Source organism: Muntiacus reevesi, chromosome 5 (assembly GCF_963930625.1).
Source record: "Muntiacus reevesi chromosome 5, mMunRee1.1, whole genome shotgun sequence".
NCBI classification, from domain to species: domain Eukaryota; kingdom Metazoa; phylum Chordata; class Mammalia; order Artiodactyla; family Cervidae; genus Muntiacus; species Muntiacus reevesi.
In genome coordinates, this window is record NC_089253.1 from 6,506,641 (window position 1) to 6,529,095 (window position 22,455).

At 37.7% G+C, this 22,455-nt stretch overlaps 1 protein-coding gene across 4 annotated transcripts in view; it reads left to right on the plus strand.

Moving 5' to 3' along the window:
* NOX4 (NADPH oxidase 4) overlaps nucleotides 1-17,488 on the plus strand; it is a 175,328-nt gene extending 157,840 nt beyond the window's left edge. For all 4 annotated transcript variants that reach the window (XM_065936840.1, XM_065936841.1, XM_065936843.1 and 1 more), the window contains one exon: nucleotides 11,071-17,488. In XM_065936840.1, the coding sequence (XP_065792912.1) occupies nucleotides 11,071-11,191 (121 nt within the window). In that variant the 3' untranslated portion in view covers nucleotides 11,192-17,488. The remainder of the gene's footprint in view (nucleotides 1-11,070) is intronic.
* The last annotated feature ends 4,967 nt before the right edge of the window (nucleotides 17,489-22,455 follow it).

Genomic DNA, 22,455 nt, shown 5'->3' on the forward strand with positions numbered 1-22,455 from the left:
AAAATAATGTTTTATTGTGAAGTATTCAAGATAAGCCTTTAGGAAATCTGCAAAATATGAAAATGTGAATCTACATTTGCCTATGAAAGCCAAGAAAGCAAATGGTATCTTCTCGTCATAATGCAGTGTTGATAGAGACTGTATACAAATTGTATAAAAACAGTTTGGTTCAGTCGCTCAGTCATGCCCGACTCTTTGCAACCCCATGAATCGCAGCACGGCAGGCCTCCCTGTCCATCACCAGCTCCCAGAGTTTACTCAAACTCATGTCCATCGAGTTGGTGATGCCATCCACCCATCTCATCCTCTGTCATCCCCTTCTCCTTCTGCCCCCAATCCCTCCCAGCATCAGGGTCTTTTCCAATGAGTCAGCTCTTAGCATGAGGTGGCCAAAGTACTGGAGTTTCAGCCTCAGCATCAGTCCTTCCAATGAACACCCAGGACTGATCTCCTTTAGGATGGACTGGTTGGCTCTCCTTGCAGTCCAAGGAACTCTCAAGAGTCTTCTCCAACACCACAGTTCAAAAGCATCAATTTTTCAGCACTCAGCTTTCTTCACAGGCCAACTTTCAAGAGGCTTTTTAGTTCCTCTTCACATTCTGCCATAAGGGTGGTTTCATCTGCATATCTGAGGTTATTGATATTTCTCCTGGCAATCTTGATTCCAGCTTGTGCTTTTTCTAGCTCAGCGTTTCTCATGATGTTCTCTGCATATAAGTTAAATAAGCGTGGTGACAATATACAGCCTTGACGTACTCCTTTTCCTATTTGGAACCAGTCTGTTGTTCCATGTCCAGTTCTAACTGTTGCTTTCTGACCTACATACAGGTTTCTCAATAGGTAGGTCAGGTGGTCTGGTATTCCCATCTCTTTCAAAATTTTCCACAGTTTATTGTGATCCACACAGTCGAAGGCTTTGGCATAGTCAATAAAGCAGAAATAGATGTCTCTGTGTACAAACAGATACTGTCTCAAAAATGAGACAAAATGTCTCATTCCCTTTTCACCTTAATGACAAATATACTGTTTTTTTGGTGATTATATTTTTTTTCAGTAGTACAGTTTTATTCATTTTAAGTAATCTACTGTGTCTAGCCCTGGTTTTAATAGTAACCTACATTTTATCAAGTGTAAGAATTTATTTTCATACTTCTTTTTTCTTATTTTCTTCTGCTCCTTTGGGTTTAATTAGCTCTTCTTTTACTAGTCACTTTAAGATGGAACCATAGCTCACTGGTTTTAGATCTTTGTCTTTGTATAATAAAAATGTTTAGTACTATAAATTTCCCTCTAAACATCACTTTAGCTACATGCCACAAATTTTGATGTGTTTTATTTTTATCTTTACATACATCAAAATGTTTCTAAATTTTTCATGTGATTTCATTCTGTCCCACTGGTTATTTATTTATTTTTAAAATTTGCGTTTGTTTGCTTATTTTTGGCTGTGCTGGGTCTTCCGCTGCATGGGCTTTTCTCTGGTTGTTGTGTATGGGTTTTTCTTTGCGGTGGCTTCTCCTGTTGCAAGCATGGGCTCTAGCACGCTCAGGCTTCAGTCGTTTCGACATGTGGGCTTGGTAGTTCTGGCTCTGGATTAAAATATTGTTCATTTGTCCAGCTTTATTGAGAAATAACTGACATACAGTTGTGTGCAGTGTAACAATTAGATATCTATCTGTTCCAAAATTACTACCCAAATAAAGTTAGTTAACATATCACCTCACATAAGTTTGTGTTTGTGTGGGAGAACTTTTAAGATCTATCTTCCTAACTTTCAAACATACAGTATAGTATTACTAACTATAGTCACCATGCTGTCCATTACATCTAGAACTTACTCCTCTTGTAGCAATAAGTTTGTAACCCTTTGTCCGTCTTCGCTCAGCCCCAACCTCTCCCACCTGCCTCTGGCAACCTCCAACCTGCTTTCTATCAGTTTGGGGTTTTTAGATTCCACAGATGAGTGAGATCATACAGTGTTTGTCTTTCTTTGTCTGAGTTATTTTACTCATCATGATGCCCTCAAGTTTCATCCATACTGTTGCAAATAGTAAGATTTTCTTGTTTTTTATAGCTGGATTTTATTTCAGTGTGTGTGTGTATCACATCACATCACATTTTTCATTGTCCATTCATTCATCCATCTATGGACACTAAGGCTGTTTCCGTGTCTTGACTATTCTAGATAATACTGCCATAAACCCAGGGATGCAGATAACACTTCAATACAAGTGATTTCATTTTCTATGAATATATACACAGTAGAGGGACTGTTGTATCATATGACAGTTTTATTTTTAATTTTTTTGAGAAACCTCCATATGATTTTCCATATGGGTTATATCAATTTACATTCTCAGAAGTGTACAAGGATTTGCTTTTCTCCACATCCAGGCCAACATTTGCCTTTGTAAAAATGTCTATTCAGTTCTTCTACCTATTTTTTAATTGTATTATTTGTTTTTTGACATCTTATGAGCTGTTAATATATTTTAAATATTGACCTTTTATCAGTCACATCATTTGCAATTATTTTCTCCCATGCAGTAGGCTGTCTTTTCATTTTATCAATAGTATCCTTTGCTGTGCAGAAGTATTTAACTTTATATGGCCCCATTTATTGTTTTAATTAATTTATTTATTTTGATTCGAGGCTAATTACTTTACAATATTGTAGTGGTTTTCACCATACATTGACATGAATCAGCCATGGGTGTACGTGTGTCCCCCCATCCCGAACCTTCCACCCACCTCTCACCCCATCCCATCCCTCAGAGTCATCCCAGTGCACCAGCCCTGCTGTCTGATGCGTGGAACCTGGCCTGGTGATCTGTTTCACATATGGTAATATACGTGTTTCAATTCTATTCTCTCAAATCATCCTACCCTCGCCTTCTTCCACAGAGTCCAAGTCTGTTCTTATCTGTGTGTCTCTTGTTTTTTTTTTAATTTTATTTATTATTATTTTTTTATCTCTGTGTCTCTTTTGCAGTTTCACATATAGCATCATCGTTACCATTTTTCTAAATTCCATATATATGCGTTAATATACTGTATTTGATGTTTTTCTTTCTGACTTACTTCACTTTGTATAATGGGCTCCAGTTTCATCCATCTCATTAGAACTGATTCAAATGAATTCTTTTTAACGGCTGAGTAATATTCCATGGTGTATATGTACCACAGCTTCCTTATCCATTCGTCTGCTGATGGGCATCTAGGTTGCTTCCGTGTCCTGGCTATTATAAACAGTGCTGCGATGAACATTGGGGTGCACGTGTCTCTTTCAGTTCTGATTTCCTCAATGTGTAGGCCCAGGAGTGGGATTGCTGGGTCATATGCCAATTCTATTTCCAATTTTTAAGGAATCTTCACACTGTTCTCCATAGTGGCTATACTAGTTTGCATTCCCACCAACAGTGTAAGAGGGTTCCCTTTTCTCTACACCCTCTCCAGCATTTATTGCTTGTAGACTTTTGGATAGCAGCCATTCTGACCAACGTGAGATGGTACCTCATTGTGGTTTTGATTTGCATTTCTCTGATAATGAGTGAAGTTGAGCATCTTTTCATGTGTTTGTTAGTATATGGCCCCATTTATTTTTACTTTTGTTTCCTTTGCCTTAGGATACAGATCCAAAAACATATTGCTGTGATTTATATCAAAGAATGTACTGCTTATTTTTTCTAGGAGTTTTATGGTTTCCAGTCTTATATTTAGGTCTTTCATCTGAGATTATTTTTGTGTGTGGTTTGAGAAGTGGTTCTAATTTCATTCTTTTTACATGTAACTGGACAGTTTTCTGAACACCACAAACCAAATTCAGCAATACATTAAAAGGAGTATATCCCATCACCAAGTGGGATTTATCTGAGGGATACAAGGATGGTTCAATAACTTTATTTCTTTTATGGTTGGTATATCATAAACCAATGTGATACTACATTAGAAAATTAAAGAATAAAAATCATATGATCATCTCAATAGATGCAGAAAAACCTTTTGACAAAATTCAGCATCATTCAGTGAATTTAGTATCATTCAACATACTCTTCAAAAGATAAAATCTCCAAAAAGTGAATACAGAGGGACATAATTCAACATTCTAACCCTATATGTTTAGCCTGTAGCTAATATCTTACTCAGTGGTGAAAAGCTGAAAGCATTTCCTCTTCTTGGATTATGATGATTATTATTTATTTTATTCTAGTAAATTATCTTAATTTCTTCTATATTTTATATATTTCAGATATGTAGCTTTCAAATATGTCTCCCGTTCCCTGCCTTGCCCTTTCATCTTGTTGGTCATTCGTTTTACTACATGCAGAAGTTTTTCAATTTGATGTAATCCCACTTGTTTATTTTTGGTTTTGTTGCTTGTATTTTGTTGTCAGTTTCACCAAAAATTATTTGGTGTCAGAAGTTATTGCCAATACCCCTGTCAATGAGTTTTTCCCCTGTGTTATTTCAAACATTTAATGGTTTAAGGTTTGATGAAAGTGAAAGAGGAGAGTGAAAATGTTGGCTTAAAACTCAACATTCAGAAAACTAACATCATGGCATCCAGTCCCATCACTTAATGTCAAATAGATGAGGAAACAACAGGAACAGTGACAGACTTTATTTTGGGGGGCTCCAGAATCACTGCAGATGGTGACTGCAGCCATGAAATTAAAGGACACTTGCTCCTTGAAAGAAAAGCTATGACCAACCTAAACAGCATATTAAAAAGCAGAGACATCACTTTACCAACAAAGGTCCATCTAGTCAAAGCTATGGTTTTTCCAGTAGTCATGTATGGATGTGAGAGTTGGACTATAAAGAAAGTTGAGCACTGAAGAATTGATACTTTTGAACTGTGGTGTTGGAGAAGAGCCTTGAGAGTCCCTTGGACTGCAAGGAGGTCCAACCCATCAATCCTAAAGGAAATCAGTCCTGAATATTCATTGGAAGGACTGACGCTGAAACTCCAATACTTTGGCCATCTGATACAAAGAGGTGACTCATTGAAAAAGACCCTGATGCTGGGAAAGATTAAAAGCAGGAGGAGAAGGGGACGACAGAGGATGAGATGCTTGAATGGCATCACTGACACTATGGACATGAGATTGAGCAGGCTCCGGGAGTTGGTGTTGGACAGGGAGGCCTGGCGTGCTGCAGCCCATGGGGTTGCAGAGTCGGACACGACTAAGTGACTGAACTGAAGGTCCTGGAGTCTAGTCTTTGATTTCTTGAGAGTTAATTTTTGGGGTAGTATGAGATAGGGTGCAATTCCATTCTTTTACATGTGAATATCCAGTCTTCCCAACATTGTGTATTGAAGAGAGTGTCTTTTCCTCTTTGAGTATTCTGGCTTCCATGAATTGAGTTACAGTCAAGGCTTCACAGGTAGCTCAGCTGGTAAAGAATCTGCCTGCGGTGCAGGAGAACCAGCTTCAATTCCTGGGTTTATAAGATCCCCTGGAGAAGGGAACGGCTACCCACTCCAGTTTTCTGGCCTGGAGAATTCCACGGACTGTGTAACCCATGGGGTCGCAAAGAGTGGGACATGACTGAGAAACTCTCACTTTCCAACTGTTTACCTTTGCTTTCTATTTATCTCATTTGTTCTTTCCTCCTTTCTTTACTTTCTTTTCAATGTATTACTTTTTTATGATTCCATTTTTTTCTCCTGTAGTGGCACACTAGCCTTACTTCTCTGTTTGACTTTAGTTATTTTCTTAAGGAATTTTTTCCCAAAGTGCAATCCTTGAACTAACATAACTTGGAAACTTGTTGGAAAAACAAATTCTTAGAGCTTTATCTAAGATCTGCTGAATCAGAGCATCTAGAAAAAGGGCCTTGTTATCTGTGGTCTGTGAAATATCTTAGGTGATGCTAATGAAGATGAGATTGGAGAAGCATTTCTGTAGCTTTATATTGTATAGCATTAGCTTATCACAGTATATTTCAAACAATATTATCCCACCTCATGTACTTCCATCCCCCTACATCTCTTTGGCTTTTGTTCTTATTCATCTTTCTTCTACATATACTATAAATGCCATAATTTATTACTACTTTTGTTTTAAATATCAATTATATTTTAAAGAGATTAAAAATTACTCAAAATATTCAGTATACTTATTTACAGATTCACCATTTATGGTGTCCTTCATAGCTTTGGGTAGATTTATATTTCTTTTTCTTCTAGCTACATACAAATTGTTCTATTTCATAATATATTTACTCTAAAATGTCATACCTACAATAGTTTTTTATTACAATTCAGTTTTTTAATTTATTTTTATTGGAGTGTTGTTGATTTATAATGTTGTGCTACTTTCTGCTATAGATTTACATTTCCATCTGATTTCTGATGAATTCCATTTATATACCTTGAAGGGCTCATTCACTGGTGATAAATTCCCTCACCTTCTGTTAGAAAAGGTTGTATTCTATCTTTAATTTTGAAAATTACAATATTTTTGTTTGGTATAGAATTTTCTTGAGATAGAATAGTTGACCTTATTTGATCTTTCAGCACTTTGAAGATTTCACTTCATTGCCTCTGACTTACACAGTTTGTGACAAGAAGTCTATCCTTCATCTCCTTCACCTTCTACTTATTATTTGTAATTGTGTCTCCACCCCTACCCCTGCCAGCTGTTTTTGTGTTGTTCTCTTTGTAACTGATTTTCAGAGTTATGTTTGTTGCCTCTAATGTTATGTGTATGTGCATGTGTGTGTGGATATCCTCCTTAGGGTTCATTAGATCTTGGATTTGTTTGTTTTATCAAATTTGCAAAACTTTTGGCAATCATTTCTTCATTTTTTCTTTCCTTTCTGTCTTACTTGAGACTATGATTACATATGTGAAAGGTTGCCTGGTATTGTCCCTTTTGACCTTGAGGCTCCATTTACTTTTCTGCCCAATTTTTGCTCTGTCTGTGCTTCCATTTAGATAGATTCTGCTTCTCTATCTTCAAGTTTGCTTATCTTTTCTTCTTCAGTGCATATTCTTCTGTTAACCCGTTAGTTTACCCATAGTATATTTATCATTTTAAATTTACATTTAATCTCTAGCATTTCCATTTAGGCCTTTAAAAAATCTTTTTCCTTTCTCATCAAGCTGGTGCTTAACCTTAAACATATGAAGCATGTTTCTCATCACTGTTTCAATGACCATATCTGGTAATTCCATCATTTCTGTCATTTTTGACTGATCTTTTCTTCTTTATTAGTTTGCTAGGCCTTCCATAATAAAATTCCACAGGATTGATGGATTAAATAAGTTTCCTTTCTCACCATTCTGAGGACTGAAATTTAAGGTGATAGCAGGAAACAGTGACAGACTTTATTTTGTTGAGCTCCAAAATCACTGCAGGTGGTGACTGCAGACAAGAAATTAAAAGACACTTGCTCCTTGGAAGAAAGGCTATGAGAAACATAGTGTGTTAAAAAGCAGAGACATTGCTTTGCCAACAAAGGTCCGTCTAGTCAAAGCTATGGTTTTTCCAGTAGTCACATATGGATGTGAAAGTTGGACCATAAAGAAGGCTGAACACCAAAGAATTGATGCTTTTGAACTGTGGTGTTGGAGAAGACTCTTGAGAGTCCCTTGGACTGCAAGGAGATCAAACCAGTCACATTCTGGGGTACTGAGGGTTAGAGTTTCAACCTGTGAATTTGGGGGAGGGGGCAAGATTCAACTCCTAACACTTTTAGTTACAATTCATAATTTCTTGCTATATACATTCCTGGTAATTTTTTTATTTGAGCTGAATGACTCACAAACTGGAATCAGGATTGCAGGGAGGAATATCAACAACCTCAGATATGCAGATGATATCACTTTAATGGCAGAAAGCAAAGAGGAACTAGAGAACTTCTTCACGAGTGTGAAAGAGGAGAGTGAAAGAGCTGGTTTAAAACTCAACATTCAAAAAATGAAGATCATGGCCTCCAGTCCCATCACTTCATGGCAAATAGGTGGGGGAAGACTAGACAATGACAGATTTTATTTTCTTGGACTTCAGAATCACCGCAGATGGTGACTGCAACCAAGAAATTAAAAGACACTTGCTCCTTAGAAGAAAAGCAATGGCAAACCTAAACAGTATATGAAAAAGCAGAGACATTACTTTGCCTACAAAGATCCACACAGTCAAAGCTATGTTTTTTCCAGTAGTCATGTATGGATGTGAGATCTGAACAATAAAAAAAGGCTGAGCACCAGAAAATTTATGCTTTCAAACTGTGGTGCTGGAGAAGACTCTTGAGAGTCCCTTGACTAGCAAGGAGATCAAACCACTCAGTCCTAAAGGAAACCAACTCTGAATCGTCATTGGAAGGACTGTTGCTGAAGAAGCTCCAAAACTTTGGCCACATGATGCAAAGAGCCAGCTCACTGGAAAAGACCCTGATGCTAGGAAAGATTGAGGCAAAGAGGAGAAGGGGACAACAGTGGATGAGATGGTTCGATGTCATCACTGACTCAATGGACACGAATTTGAACAAACTGTGAGATAGTGAAGAACAGGGAAGCCTGGTGTGCTGCAGTTAATGCAGGTCACAAAGAGCAGGACACAACTGAGTGACTCAAGGACAACAATTTTGTACTTTTAGATGTCTAATGCCAACATTTATTTATTCTTTTCAATACTGTTGCACTTGTTTCTGGCAAACACTTTTAGTTTGATCTTTCCAGAGCTTGTGTTTAAGCTATGTTAGTAATGTCAGGAAGATCCCTGGGAGGAGGAAATGGCACCCCACTCCAGTACTCTTGCCTGGTAAATCCAATGGACAGAGGAGCATGATGGACTACAGTCTTTTGGGTTGCAAAGAGTTGGATGCAGCTGAGCACACCTGCACACACAGTATGAATCCAGAGTACCCTGCAGTCTAAGGCTAAATGTAAGGTGAGTAAGTGAGGTCTCTCAGTCATGTCCGACTCTTTGCGACCCCGTGCACTGTAGCCTACCAGGCTGCTCCATCCATGGGATTCTCCAGGCAAGAACACTGCAGTGGGTTGCTAATTCCTTCTCCAGGGGATCCTCCCAACCCAGGGATCAAACCTGGGTCTCCCGCATTGCAGGCAGACGGTTTACCCTCTGAGCCACCAGAGAAGCCCAGTCTAGGGCTAATTTTAGCAAATCCTGCCTACACTTTGCAAATAAGGTAATACCTTTTAAAGTCTCCTCTCCATTGCCAATATATTACATGTAGGTATTTCCATTTTAGCTTGTGGTAATATGAATTGTTGATAACCTTGTATAAACTCAGAATTTTTTGGCCTTCTTCCTGGTAGTTCTTTACCCAGCTTCACAAGGAGATTAGCACTCAGCCAAAGACTTGAAGATACTTCCCTGCAGATCTCCAGAGCTTCTTTCTTTTGATATCTTCTCACTTTTCGTATCAGAGAAGGCAATGGCACCCCACTCCAGTACTCTTGCCTGGAAAATCCCGTGGACAGAGGAGCCCGGAAGGCTGCAGTCCATGGCGTTGCTAAGAGTCGGACACGACTGAGCGACTTCACTTTCGTCTTTCACTTTGATGCATTGGAGAAGGAAATGGCGACCCACTCCAGTGTTCTTGCCCAGAGAATCCCAGGGACGGGGGAGCCTGGTGGGCTGCCGTCTATGGGGTCGCACAGAGTCTGACACGACTGAAGCGACTTAGCAGCAGCACTTTCCGTGTAGCTGCTTTAGTCTTCATGAACTCCATTCCTTTCTCTTTAACTCAGTAAGACCACCAGCCTCTGCATGAGTTTCCCTCTTATGAGCTTCAGCTTCTTTTGTTAATCGTTTGTTACATTATTTTTAAATTTTCTTTATAATTGGAGGATAATTGATTTACAGTGTTGTGGTGGTCTCTGCTGTACATCAATGCGAATCAGTCATAATTATGTACATATCCTCTCCCTCTTGAGATCCCCCCTTCCACCCCTCTTGCGCTTCATCTTTTAAATCGCCTTCAGGCAACAAGTAGAGACAATTTTGGGGCTCACCTTATTTTTTTCATTTTTCTTAGGGATGAACAGTTCTGTGCTGCCTATTGGCCAGTATCTGGAAATAATAGTTTTATATGTTCTTTGTTTTGTCCTATTTTTTAAGTGCAAGAGGGAAAATCTAGTCCCTATTACTCCATCATGGGTGCAAGTAGAAATTTATTTTGTGGTTCTTTGTTTCATTTTTCAAAGTTAAAATTTTCAATAAACCTGTATTTTCAGTACTTATTACAAATTTAGGTACCCATTTAAATGGATTCTTTCTGTTCAGCAACAATTATTCTCAGATAATGAATACATAAAATATTTATCTAAGCTGTGATTAGAATTATTAATCATTTTTATATCCTAGGAAGAATTCAATACAAATCAACAAACTTTGAAGGGAATCAATGTGAAATAGTAGTCATTTCATGGAATGTATTTATTCTATTTGTTAGGAATATGTATAATTTGTCTCCTGAAATGTTGGTCAATAATAAAACCTGCTTGGCATTTGTTACAATTATTGTGGAACATAAATAAAAGAAAATGTATCCAGATTAATATTCTTATTGTTTTAATGTGGATGTAAATTAGTCACTTAAAATTATTCTTCCAAATTGGTAATAACTTCCTTGTCTTTTGTCTTATTCACCATGTCTGGTGAAAATCCATGAGATCTTTATAGGAAAAAAAATGTCTATAAAGCATCTAGTATGAGAAGAACTGATATGGTCCAGGGTGGATGGGAATCTGTTCATATGTCACATGTGAGGCAGTTGACATCTATCAGTTGCTGCTCTTGACTTGATTTCTGCCCTCATCAGTGATATGCAGACTGCTCAGTCTCTCTGCTAATTAACAAATATGTGTTATATTTTTTGAATTGTCTTGATTTCTAGCATAAAAAGCATGAGGTAAATAAAATATATTCTCTTACATTTGGTAATACAGTGGTCAGAAAATTATTCGTATACAAAGATGTATAGATAGAGAAATTAACTTTATTAACACTTTAAACACACTGCTGAAACATACTTCTTGTCATGTTCTGCCTAATTTTCCATCTGATTTTCCATTTTCTCTCTTTGTCTTCCCAGGAAAACAGTTGGTGTTTTTTGCTGTGGACCCAATTCGATTTCTAAGACTCTTCATAAGCTGAGTAATCAAAACAATTCCTATGGGACAAGATTTGAGTACAATAAAGAATCTTTCAGTTGAAAAACCTCTGAGATGAACAAGGACTCTAAAGAAGGAATGAGTGCAATTTCTAAGGCTTTGAAATGCAGCTGAATCAAACAGCTGTGTCATGCCAAACAGTAGCAAGGTTTTCTTATTTATGATTATTTAAAATGGAAATGCGGAGAGAATGTGGCAGGATGACAGGTCACATTACATGTTTAATCTGGAAACCAAAGAGGCCCTGAAGGATATCTGATGTGATTATTCACTTTTCACTGCTCAGATTAAAAGAAAACTATTAGGTGCACACTGTTGATTTTTATGGCAGATTCAAGAACTCCCTAGTGAGGAGTTGTACTTGCTCATTGTGAGGCTGGTAGCCTTGGTTCTCTTTTAAATTGTTTTTGGTTGAACAAATGTGAGATTGAACAAAATTAAAAATGCTTTGAAACTCAGATTGCATTTTCTACATGAGTATAAACAGAGAAGCATTGATTTAGAAAAGCTCCAGGCCAATATATTAGGTGTCTGAAAATATAGCACAGGATTCTGAGTTGATACGGGTACTTTGTATTGCTTGCTCACTACTGATGCTAATACCTCTACTTGATATCTGTAGGCTTTATGCTCAATGAACCTTTTGCAGATGCTGATATAATATCTATTGATTTTTTAAAATATTTTTCTTTCATCTTTGTTCCTTTGTCTAGGGAAATCTGCTCTCCCTTGTCATGTGTTAGACACGATGATTTAATCACTCCTTTCCATTCCCAATTTATTTAATCTATCACTATTGCATTTTAATGAGGAAATGTCATTAATATAAATTATAAAGGGACATACAGACTGATAACTTTTTTTCCTTTTTCAGCATTTTGACCTCCATTATTATTTCCTTTTTTCCCAGTGTAGTTTATCTTTAGGTTTTAGTCTCTTAGTCTGCATTTTTAAGACCAAAGGGTATTGTGTCTGCCAATGGTCACTGAAATATAAATTCTTTCTCTTTTTCACACATTGGTTTATGGTGAAGACAAAGTGTGGTCACTTCCTTGAATAGGAAACCTGTATTTTACTCTTTATACAAGAGGAAATACTTACTCAGTTATGGAAATTTAAGTTCTGAGTCAAGAATATTAGTGTTGCACTGTCTGGCATTCTGGGTCTTGATAAAGAATTACTGAGTTTAAAGTCCCTGTAGGGATTGTGCTGTGTGATCCTATCAGGTTATGCTCCCTGCCCATTATATTCTCAGCTCAGAAAATATATTTCACTACCTTAAGAATTAAGGCATTTTTACAATTTAGTGGTTTTCTTTTGTAGAATTGCTGTCAAATATAGCACATTGCTGAAATCAGCAACATAGCTTGTCTTGCCTTTGTTAAAATTTTGCATGATATAACATAACATGATAGATTCTACTGTCATCTTTTTGCTCTGACTCACCAATAGCAATCAAGCATGCTAAACCATCTAGCATTAAATGCCCATAAACATATTACAGTTATTTCTTCCTCTCCTTGGAACTCTTTTTGTTCTCTCTGGAAGGAAAGTGAGTCAGAAAAAGATATGGGAAATGTGCAATGTTCCTGCAGATTTAGCTCTGAAGGCATATTTAATAACCAGTACATCTTGGCAACTTTCTAAAATAAAAATAATTTTCATAAAAGCACATAACAAGAGAAAACTGGTAAAAAGAAATGAGCTAGTACAGGCTTATATGCAATATTCTTTACTAATTATAATTTATTTATGTGATTATGTTAATAAACCTCATCTCAGTAAAACTGGTGGAAGAAGATGAATGATCTTTCCAAGTAGGTCAGCTATACTAGATGAAACTCTGCCTATTTTATTTAAATTCCAGTGGATGTTCAAACACTGAGTGTTAGACATAGGTAATTTTTGCTTCTGTAAGTAGGAAAGAAACTAGGACTTCATCCTGTGTGTATGAGAGCTTTGTTTTGTTTAGAGGAATTCTTTCTCTGGGGCTAATTCTTGTCAGACTGATCTTTAAAAAGTAATTTTAATGGCAATAAATGTTAAAATTGAAATGGTATCCTTGAAATCTCTGTAAGCTTACTTTAGGTTTGCAAAAGATAAAGCAGGCAGAGTTTATTCACAAGATGGCACGAAGTTGAGTGTGCAGCAGCGTAACCTTAGGCATTTGGGTTCTGGGGCTGTTAACTGGCTAATGGTGTGACTACGGAAAATTGCTCTTCACTCTGGGATGAAGATTTCTCATTTGTATCAGATCTGTAGTTATTAGTCTTTTTAGCAATGTGTATTTTTGAGAACTTGATTAAAATGAATATTATGACACACCTACAAAACATTACATTTAATTTTGGTGGGCCCACAATCTCCGAAAGCAACGGCTCCTTTTTGAGAAACTCTGAACAAAATAAGGGCTTCCCGGGGAGTTCAGTGGGTTAAGAATCCACCTGCAATGCGGGGAACACAGGAGACACAGAAGACACGACTTTGATCCCCGGGTCAGAAGGTCCCCTGGAGGAGATCACGGCAACCCAATCCAGCAGTCTCAGCTGGAGAATGCCATGAAAGAGGAGCCTGGTGGGCCACAGTCCCCAGGGTAGCAGAAAGTCGGACGTGACTGAGCTTCTGAGCACACACGCACAGACAGAAGAATCATCTTTACAGTTTTTTTTTAACCTATACCTTTCAGTTCTCTGATTTTTTTTTTTTTTTTTGGAAGAAACTATCAGTTTTTTTACAGGATTGTTCTAAGAAATGAACTATGTAGACAAAGGAAAGGAAATTCTCTCTATATGCCCCCAGACCATGAATCCAATGGAATTTTCCACTCAGTTTTTAATCTTTTTTGAATTTCCTGTTTTGTGTAAGGGAATGCTGTGATTTTTATGTATCAATTATTTTATAATACTAAACTCAGATTCATACACACATACACACACAGACCCCACTCACATACATTTAAAGCTTGCTGTTTTTGTCTTGGGGTGTTTTTTCATTTTTGTCTTTATTGTTTGTTGTTTTTTTAAATTCAAGTTAAAGTTTAGATGATTGATAGTTTTTTGTTTTTCTTTTTTTTAAATTACTGACTTTAAACACCACTCGGGCATTGGGATAGTATAAACATTTAAAACAAACAAATAAAGCAATGTAAACAAAGCATAGGCTGAATTGATTTAATCAATGGATCCATGTTACTCATAACCCCCCAAATCAGAGTTTGTTTGAAGCGTTAACAGTAGGTACTGGATTTAAATTATAAGTCATCATTAAAGAGGCTTGCTGGAAGCAAATGGGCCAGGATTGTCATCAATAGATCAAGTTGGTGATAAATAATATTTATTATATTAAGAAGAAAAAATTTTAAGTAAAAAAATATGTTTCTTTTTTCTTTAAGGTTGGTAAACTCAGTGGAACAGTGATTTTTCTAAACACCCCATGAGACACATTTTAAAGTGCTTCTCTGATAAGCAGATTCCTTTTCTTGTGTTATCCAGGATACTTTAATATATTATAGAAACATAAAGTGATGAGATGGTTGGATGGCATCACTGACTCAGTGGACATGAGTTTGAGCAAACTCAGGGAGAGAGTGACAGGGAAGCCTGGCATGCTGCAGTTCATGGGGTCACAAAAAGTCAGACACGACTGAGCTACTGATTGCTGAAGCTGGAACTACTCTAATTGTGCAGTTGAAGAATCTGAGGCCCAAAGGGAGATGAAAACTTCCTTCAAGTCATCCATTGAGTTTGTCACAGACTAGACTTTAGTAATCTCTGCTACTGAAAGGGGCTTCCCCACTCCCTGTGACATATACATTTAATAAGTCACATCTGCTGGCTTGGACCTCCCCATAAACTCTATTTAGTGTTAGGTGGAAAGTAATCTATGAGTGTTAATTCCACATTCAGAAACAGAAAATCAGTCTTTTCCCCATGTCTCTTCTAATTTCTTACTTAGTCTTATATGTTTTGCTGATTAGAGCCTATTTCCAGATAGCAATTTTAAAATATGTCAGTTGTAGTAAAGGGATTATGTTTTCCAGGAGTTTGTAATGGAAAATACAAGTAGTATAGTTTCTAGGAAATGCTAATATTGTAATTTTAAATTTAAAGTCATAGACCAAAGTCATAACTTCAGCAGCTTTCTAACCACCCAGGGAAATGTTGATATTAAAACAAATGACTTTGGTTCTCTATTCACATGACCATAACACACTTCTTGTTCAGGAGAAGAGAGTCAGCTTTTTGTAAACTCCTGAGACAGGAAATAAATGAAATCAAGCATAATGAGATGGACATTTAGTTCTACTACCACAGAACAATGAGAACTCTTTTTCCTTCTGTCTAAATTTCCCCTCCTTTACCCCCAACTTCTTTATTTCATTCTGTAGTATTCTTAAAGGACAGAGTTGCAAAAGCTAGCTAGATGAGGTTTTCCAAAGAAAAAAAGCAGATTTCCAATACTTAGCAAAGAAATGTCCAATAAGGGAAAAGAGAAAAAAGGTCATGTGAATCATTTAAAATTAGCAGAGTTAAGCAGCATTGTTTTAGAACAGACACCAGTAATGTTTCTGAAGCTAATACACAGAATTTTTATTTTCTCCTATACAAAAGTTTGATGTTCTTGTTTATAGAAGCTAAAAATAGTTTTTTATTGTATTTTACACTGGTGCAGAATCCCCAGTAGTCTTAATACTGCAATTTAACAATTGGTAAGTGCAGGAAATGCCTCATAGGAGCAAAACTGGAAGGGAGGAAAAAGGGAATCAAAGAAAGAAAAACTGTTTAACAGATCAGGACATGTTAATGCTTTATTTTCATAGCATAGATGCTCAGATGTGTGGCGAAACTAGCTATTACTCTGTTGGAAAAATGTAAAGAATGTTGCGTTTGGTTCATCTTTAGGAATCCTCTCATTTTCATTGTTACTTGAATTTTTGTAGAAGCTTTACTTTTGATCAGAATTCTATTTGGCTTCTATACGAATTAGAGCTTTGATGAGCTGCCGGTTGACCTGGAGACAACCCCGATATTTCGATGAGGACCAGCGCCACATAAATGCTTTAGTATATGTGGCAATAAAGGGAGGCTGCCACGCACTGCTTCAACTGCCCATGCTGCGCATTGACATTCTGTCACTGCAAGGTCATATTTCTCAGCGCTTATCCTTCTACCCAGAGAGTGAAATCTTCCTAAAAAGGCAGAGGCTGAAAAAGACATTCTGCTGTGTCAACAGTGTATCTGTTCACCTACATCACACATTCATCTGAAGATAGTTATCATTTTAGGATAACTATAAAATTCATTTTAGTGGTGAGAAATATCCACAAGGCATGATATGGGAGGCAAGCTTGTCTACTATATATATGCAACACAGAATATATTTATATATATATACACAAGCACAGTGCTCTCAGTCATGTCCGACTCTTTGTGATCCCATGGACTGTAACCCGCCAGGCTCCTCTGTCCATGGGAATTCTCCAGGCAGAACACTGGAGTGGGTTGCCATGCCCTTCTCCAGGGGATCTCCCCAACCCAGGGATCAAACCCAGGTCTCTGGCACTGCCAGCAGAGTCTTTACCATCTAAGCCACCAGGTAGCCCATATATATGTGTATGTGTGTATATATACAAGGCTCAGCTGGAGTGGATACCTTGGAATATTTAACCACTTTCTCCTTAGCCAATGGATTGGCTGCTATATATATACTCAGCTCTCCAGCTGAAGCTTGAGTGCTAAGTTGCTTCAGTTGTGTCCGACTCTTTGTGACCCAATGGACAGTAGCCCGCCAGGCCCCTCTGTCCATGGGGATTCACCAGTCAAGAATACCAAAGTGGATTGCCATGCTCTCTTCTGGAGGATCTTTCTGACTCAGAGATCTGACCCGTGTTTCTTAAGTCTCCTGCATTGGCAGGTGTGTTCTTCACCACTAGCACCACCTGGGAAGCTGAGTCTTAAGGAAGGCAAAATGCACACACGTGCCAGAACTGACCGGGGTTGCACGCCAGGCTCAGTGATTAGATGTGCCACACAGTTTAAGCTGCAAACCCCCAGAGACTGTCCAGCTCAGGAAAATACCAGCTCTTGAGTCAGCTTGGCATCATGAATCACATACCTGGGTACCCACTAGGTACAATTATATTCTTATTTAAAGGTGGCCAATATTTGCTCACCAGATGACATTAGGAGAGAAGTTTCTTTATGGTCTTGTTCTTTTCATTAAAATTTAAGTTCAGAGTTGGGAAAAGTAAACATCACTTTAAAAAGTGGGAATAATTGGCAGCAGTTCTGTTCTTCCCTGAGACTTCTAATTTTATCATTTTATTCAGCCACCTCCAGTGTGAAGAGTGAACAGGATCCTGGGTTAGAAACCAGAAGACTTGTAGCCTTTAGCCCTGAAAAGTATTCGACCACGTGCATAAAAATAGAAATAATATCTGCCTCTGCTAAACTCACAAGGACGCACTATGGCAAGCATGCAGAGGAGAGGAGGAGAGGGTGGTGAAGAAGGATACATTCCGGGCAAATCTTCCTTAATAGGTGTTTTGATAGTACAGTCAAAATAAAACACATCTCTATGTAAAAACACAGGCTTTTCTGAGTTACAGCCATTGTTAACTGAAAGAATTTATATTTTCTGGGCATGTAAAGAAGTACCCACAAGCAGATTGGCACCACTGTCTCTCCTGAGATTTCTAAAACAAAGCCACCTCTTTATCCTGTGTAACTGTCATCTGAATTCCTCTTGAGTATTTTAGATCAGGCCCAATGTGGCTGGAGACAGCTGTATTTATCTATGAGAGTTGAACTAGGAATTGTTGGAGGGTGGTGCCAGTTACTTGCTTATTTAAGGTTTGATGGAGAAAAATCAGGTGCTTTTGAGACATCCTAGTGAATTAAAACAAGGCCTTAATCTTAGAACTAGAAATAATTCTAAAAAAGCTTTGTAGGAATAATTATACAAAGCACCTGCATTGTAGCTATTTTTTCCTGGATGGAAATAAAGTTATCTTTTTCCTTATGCTCAACAAAGACATCGTATTATATATTTTCATCAAAGCTTTGTAGATATTTGTATTTAAATTATGTATATGCATATGTATGTGAAAGAATATTTTTATGATGGATTTAAGGAAAAATTGCCTATGTGAAATGACATTCTACAATAATGTGTAATGATAGTTTTCAGCTTCCATTAATAAGCATTCAGTAGTGGCAGGTTCACAATTGAAGAGAACATAGTTCACTTGTGACAATGTGAGATAATCAGAAGTCTAGGCGCTTGATTCTTGTTGAGCTGAACGGAAGTGTCATTTTATGCGGTGCTGGAGAGGAAGCAGTACGTCAGATTCAACACTGAAAGAACTGGGAAAAAATACAATTATTTATATATGTAAGTTTATCGGTATAGAATTGTGGTACATTGTAGAAAACCTTCATTGTTTTGCTAAACAAATGAAGGTTGGATAAATATCCCTAAAATTCCTTTAATTGTAAACGCATTTCATGCCTTTGGCAGTAATAGTCAAGAATTTTTTTCCAGGATTTTGAGTATGTTAGTGTTTTTTCATCCTATGAAAGACCAAATGATCACACTAGTCTTACTTGTGAAGATATTAAATGAGTGATATTTAAGAAATGTTCCTTTGAAAGATTTTGAATGTAGGATAATTCCAAGCTTCTCACCGCTCTTGTAACTTTCAGTTCAGCAGGATGTATAATTGGGGATTATGGAATTCTAGTCTCTAAATCTACTATGCTGGGTTTGCAGTTTGGATTTTATTTTTGGTTTCTTTGTGTTTTGGCATTATTCTCCAAGCTCATAATTATGCTCATTAAACACTGAAATATTTATATAATTTTAAGATGTTGAAACTATGCATATTTCTCTTCAGAAAAATTAATAAAATATATGTTCATTGTGAATTCTAATGATGAGTTTTCATACTTGATTATTGACAATTTCTATTTGCCTAAACATTGACTATACTGTAAATATTTACACCCATACAGAAAGTTCTGCTTAACGAATTTGGTTTATTTTCCCCAATATGTCATCATTTCCGTTTTTTTTTTTTTTTTTAATTTACACATTACACAAAATAAAGAATAATAGGATAAAAGCTCACAGGTATGTCTGACATTTACGTAGGTGGAATATGAGTGGTTTGCTTTGTTGTAGACACCTGTGTTCCAGTGACATTTGAAAACTAGTGTGATTCCCCCATCAGAAAAATGCAGACCAGAATTTTCTCTAAGATTTATTCCATCTTGTGTTTCTGTGCTGGCTGTGAGCCTGTCATTTTAGAGTGGACAGAATGAGTAAAAATGCTTCAGCATACATGATTACGGTCACGTTTAGGTTCTAAGGCATGCAAAATTGGAAAACCTTGCATTAGGATAAAAAATATTTGCTTCAGAGTAAAGGACTTTCTGGTGGTTCAGTGGTAAAGAATCCGCCTGTCTGTGCAGGAGATGAGAGTTCAATCCCTGGGCCTGGAAGATGTCCTGGAGAAGGAAATGGAAACTCACTCCAGTATTCTTGCCTGGAAAATCCCATGGACAGGGGAGCCTGGTGGGCTACAGTCCATGAGGTCGCAAAGAATGGGACATGACTTAGCAACTAAACAACAACGACAACAAAAGACATTATGCTGTCTGCTTCTCTAAGTGTGTGCTCTTGATGTTCCATTGTTATTCATTGTTTTCTTTCACCTAAAAGTCATTCGTGGATCAAATCAGCTGCCACAGTGCCCTCATTTATAGGGCTTTTATGAGTAGCGACTTGTTTGTAAGATTTAAGCAGGCTACTTCACTACGTGGAACTGCATTTTTCTCAATCAATTCCTACCACGTTACAATCCTTCAAGGGATTTATTTTCAGGGTATCTGCCTTCCTGAGATGGTGTCTTGCCTCCTGTGTTTTGTCAAGCGGTCATGCATTCTATAATGAGCATTCCAATAGGTCAAGTTCAGACGCATTTAAAAAGCAAGATTAGCAGTTTTGTGCTTGCATTCCCCATGCGCATTATTTGCTTTGTATCACAATGGGGTCATGAGTGCATGTTTTAATAGCATTCGTGTTGTAAAATTACTCATCAGCAGCGGCCAGAAAGAACACAAAAGATAATTGGGAAAAAATGCTTTGGGAGGGTGTGCAAATCAAGGAGACTTTGATGCAAACCTCAATTCTGAAGATTAAAAGTTCCTTTAAAATGCCTTTCCTTATTTATATTGATTACCTTGCTGTCAGGAATGTGTTTGCCAGAGCTCAAAAATATGAAAATGTATGACAATAAAAGTTTCTCATCAGGCTTTTTATTAGGCAATGAAATATACAAGAAATCTTTTTAAGTGGCTTGTGTTGCAGAGACCCTGTTTGCAGCTTGGTGGTAAATATGTCATCTACTGGGTGATGTAAGCCAATATCCAAACCTGTTTTTGCATCTCAGATATAGACCCCATGGTATTGTGTAAATAATATTTTTTACTTAGAATGACTGTTAATTGTGACAGATTTCCAAGTCACCTGATATACATTTTGACAAGATGATTTCTGAAATTTAATTCCAGGTTTGTGCTGACAGAAGACTTTTATAGGAGGTATTGATTAGTAGGCAGATTTAGACTTCAAGTTCTAGAATAGCTCTCTGCCTTGGGTTTCTTTTGATTCCTTTGTGGCTCAGATGGTAAAGAATCTGCCTGCAGTGCAGGAGACCTGGGTTCAATCCCTGAGTCAGGGAAATCCCCTGGAGAAGGGATGGCAATCCACTCCAGCATTCTTGCCTGGAGAATTCATGGACAGAGGAGCCTGGCAGGCTATAATCCACGGGGTCCCAAAGAGTCAGACACCAATGAACGACTAACACTTTCACTTTTGGGTTTCTTTTATGGTGGTGGTGAGAAATGATTAGTTATTTATTTAAATCTGTAATAGGATACTTGGGGAAAAATACATTTTCGTCTCCCAAAGCAGATGGAGATAACATTTCCAGCAATGTTCTACAACTGTGTGGCTTCTGTTGAGCTTTGCCTTTGGAGTAGTTGCTTGTACCCTTTAACCCTTGTCTGTTAGTGACAGGAAGCATATCCCACATTAGATAAGCTGGCAGACGAGCCCTGGGAGTCCTGACCATTCTCTGAAGTTGAACTGTGACTACAACTTCTCTTCTCAGTTGTCTGATATAAAGTCCATTCCTCGCCTGTTTCATTGAATCCAGCTTTAGCCTGAAACATTAAACTTAAAAGCTTTTGCACAGCAAAAGAAACTGTTAACAAGGTGAAAGACAGCCCTCAGAATGGGAGAAAATAATAGCAAATGAAACTGAAGAAGGAATTCATAGGGCCTGGACTCCATCTCAGGCCTGTCCGTGCTGATCATGCTCGGCCACCTCTCCAGTGGACTCTGAACTCTCTGCTTAGTGCCTGTGGGAACGACAATGGAAGGATAAGACCCCCTCCGGGCAGGGGAACCTTGAAGATCATATCCAGGTTACTCATCGCCTAAGAGGAAACAGACACTAATCACCCCTGCCTCCAGACACTATCTATCAGAATGTAAGCACAGGCTTATCGGTTATTAACTGGAATGTAACTGCGGGCTTATTGATTATTGACTGTTTGAACACATAACACGTGAATGATGGGGCTATTGTAGTTGTATTTACCCTTCCTTTGTTTATGTAAGTCTCAAGGGAATTGGGGTAGTGGGTTTGGACACGTACACATGGGGTATAAAAGATTTTCACAGATGCTGGACAGGGTCCTTGGCTAAGAGGAGACTCTGCCTTGGGCCCCGCCGGTGTAATAAACTGCACTCCACTATCTGCATTGTCCTTCTGAGTGAGTCTGTTTCCCGGAACGTGTGGCTATAACAAAACAACTGACAAAGGATTAATTTCCAAAATATACAAGTAGCTCATACAACTCAATACCAGAAAAACAAACAACCCAATCAAAAAATTGGAAAAATATCTAAACAGACATTTCTCTAAAGAAGACATACAGATGGCTAACAAACATATGGAAAGATTCTCAGCTTCACTCATTATTAGAGAAAAGCAAACCAGAACTATAAAGATATTACCTCACACTGATCAGAATGACCATCATCAAAAAGTCTATGAACAATAAATGCTGGAGAGGGTATGGAGAAAAGGGAACACTCTTGTATTGTTGGTGGGAATGTAAATTGATACAGCCACAATGGAAAACAGTATGGAGATTCCTTAAAAAACTAGGAATAAAATCACCATATGACCCAGCAATCCCACTCCTAGGCATATGCCCTGAGGAAACCAAAATTGA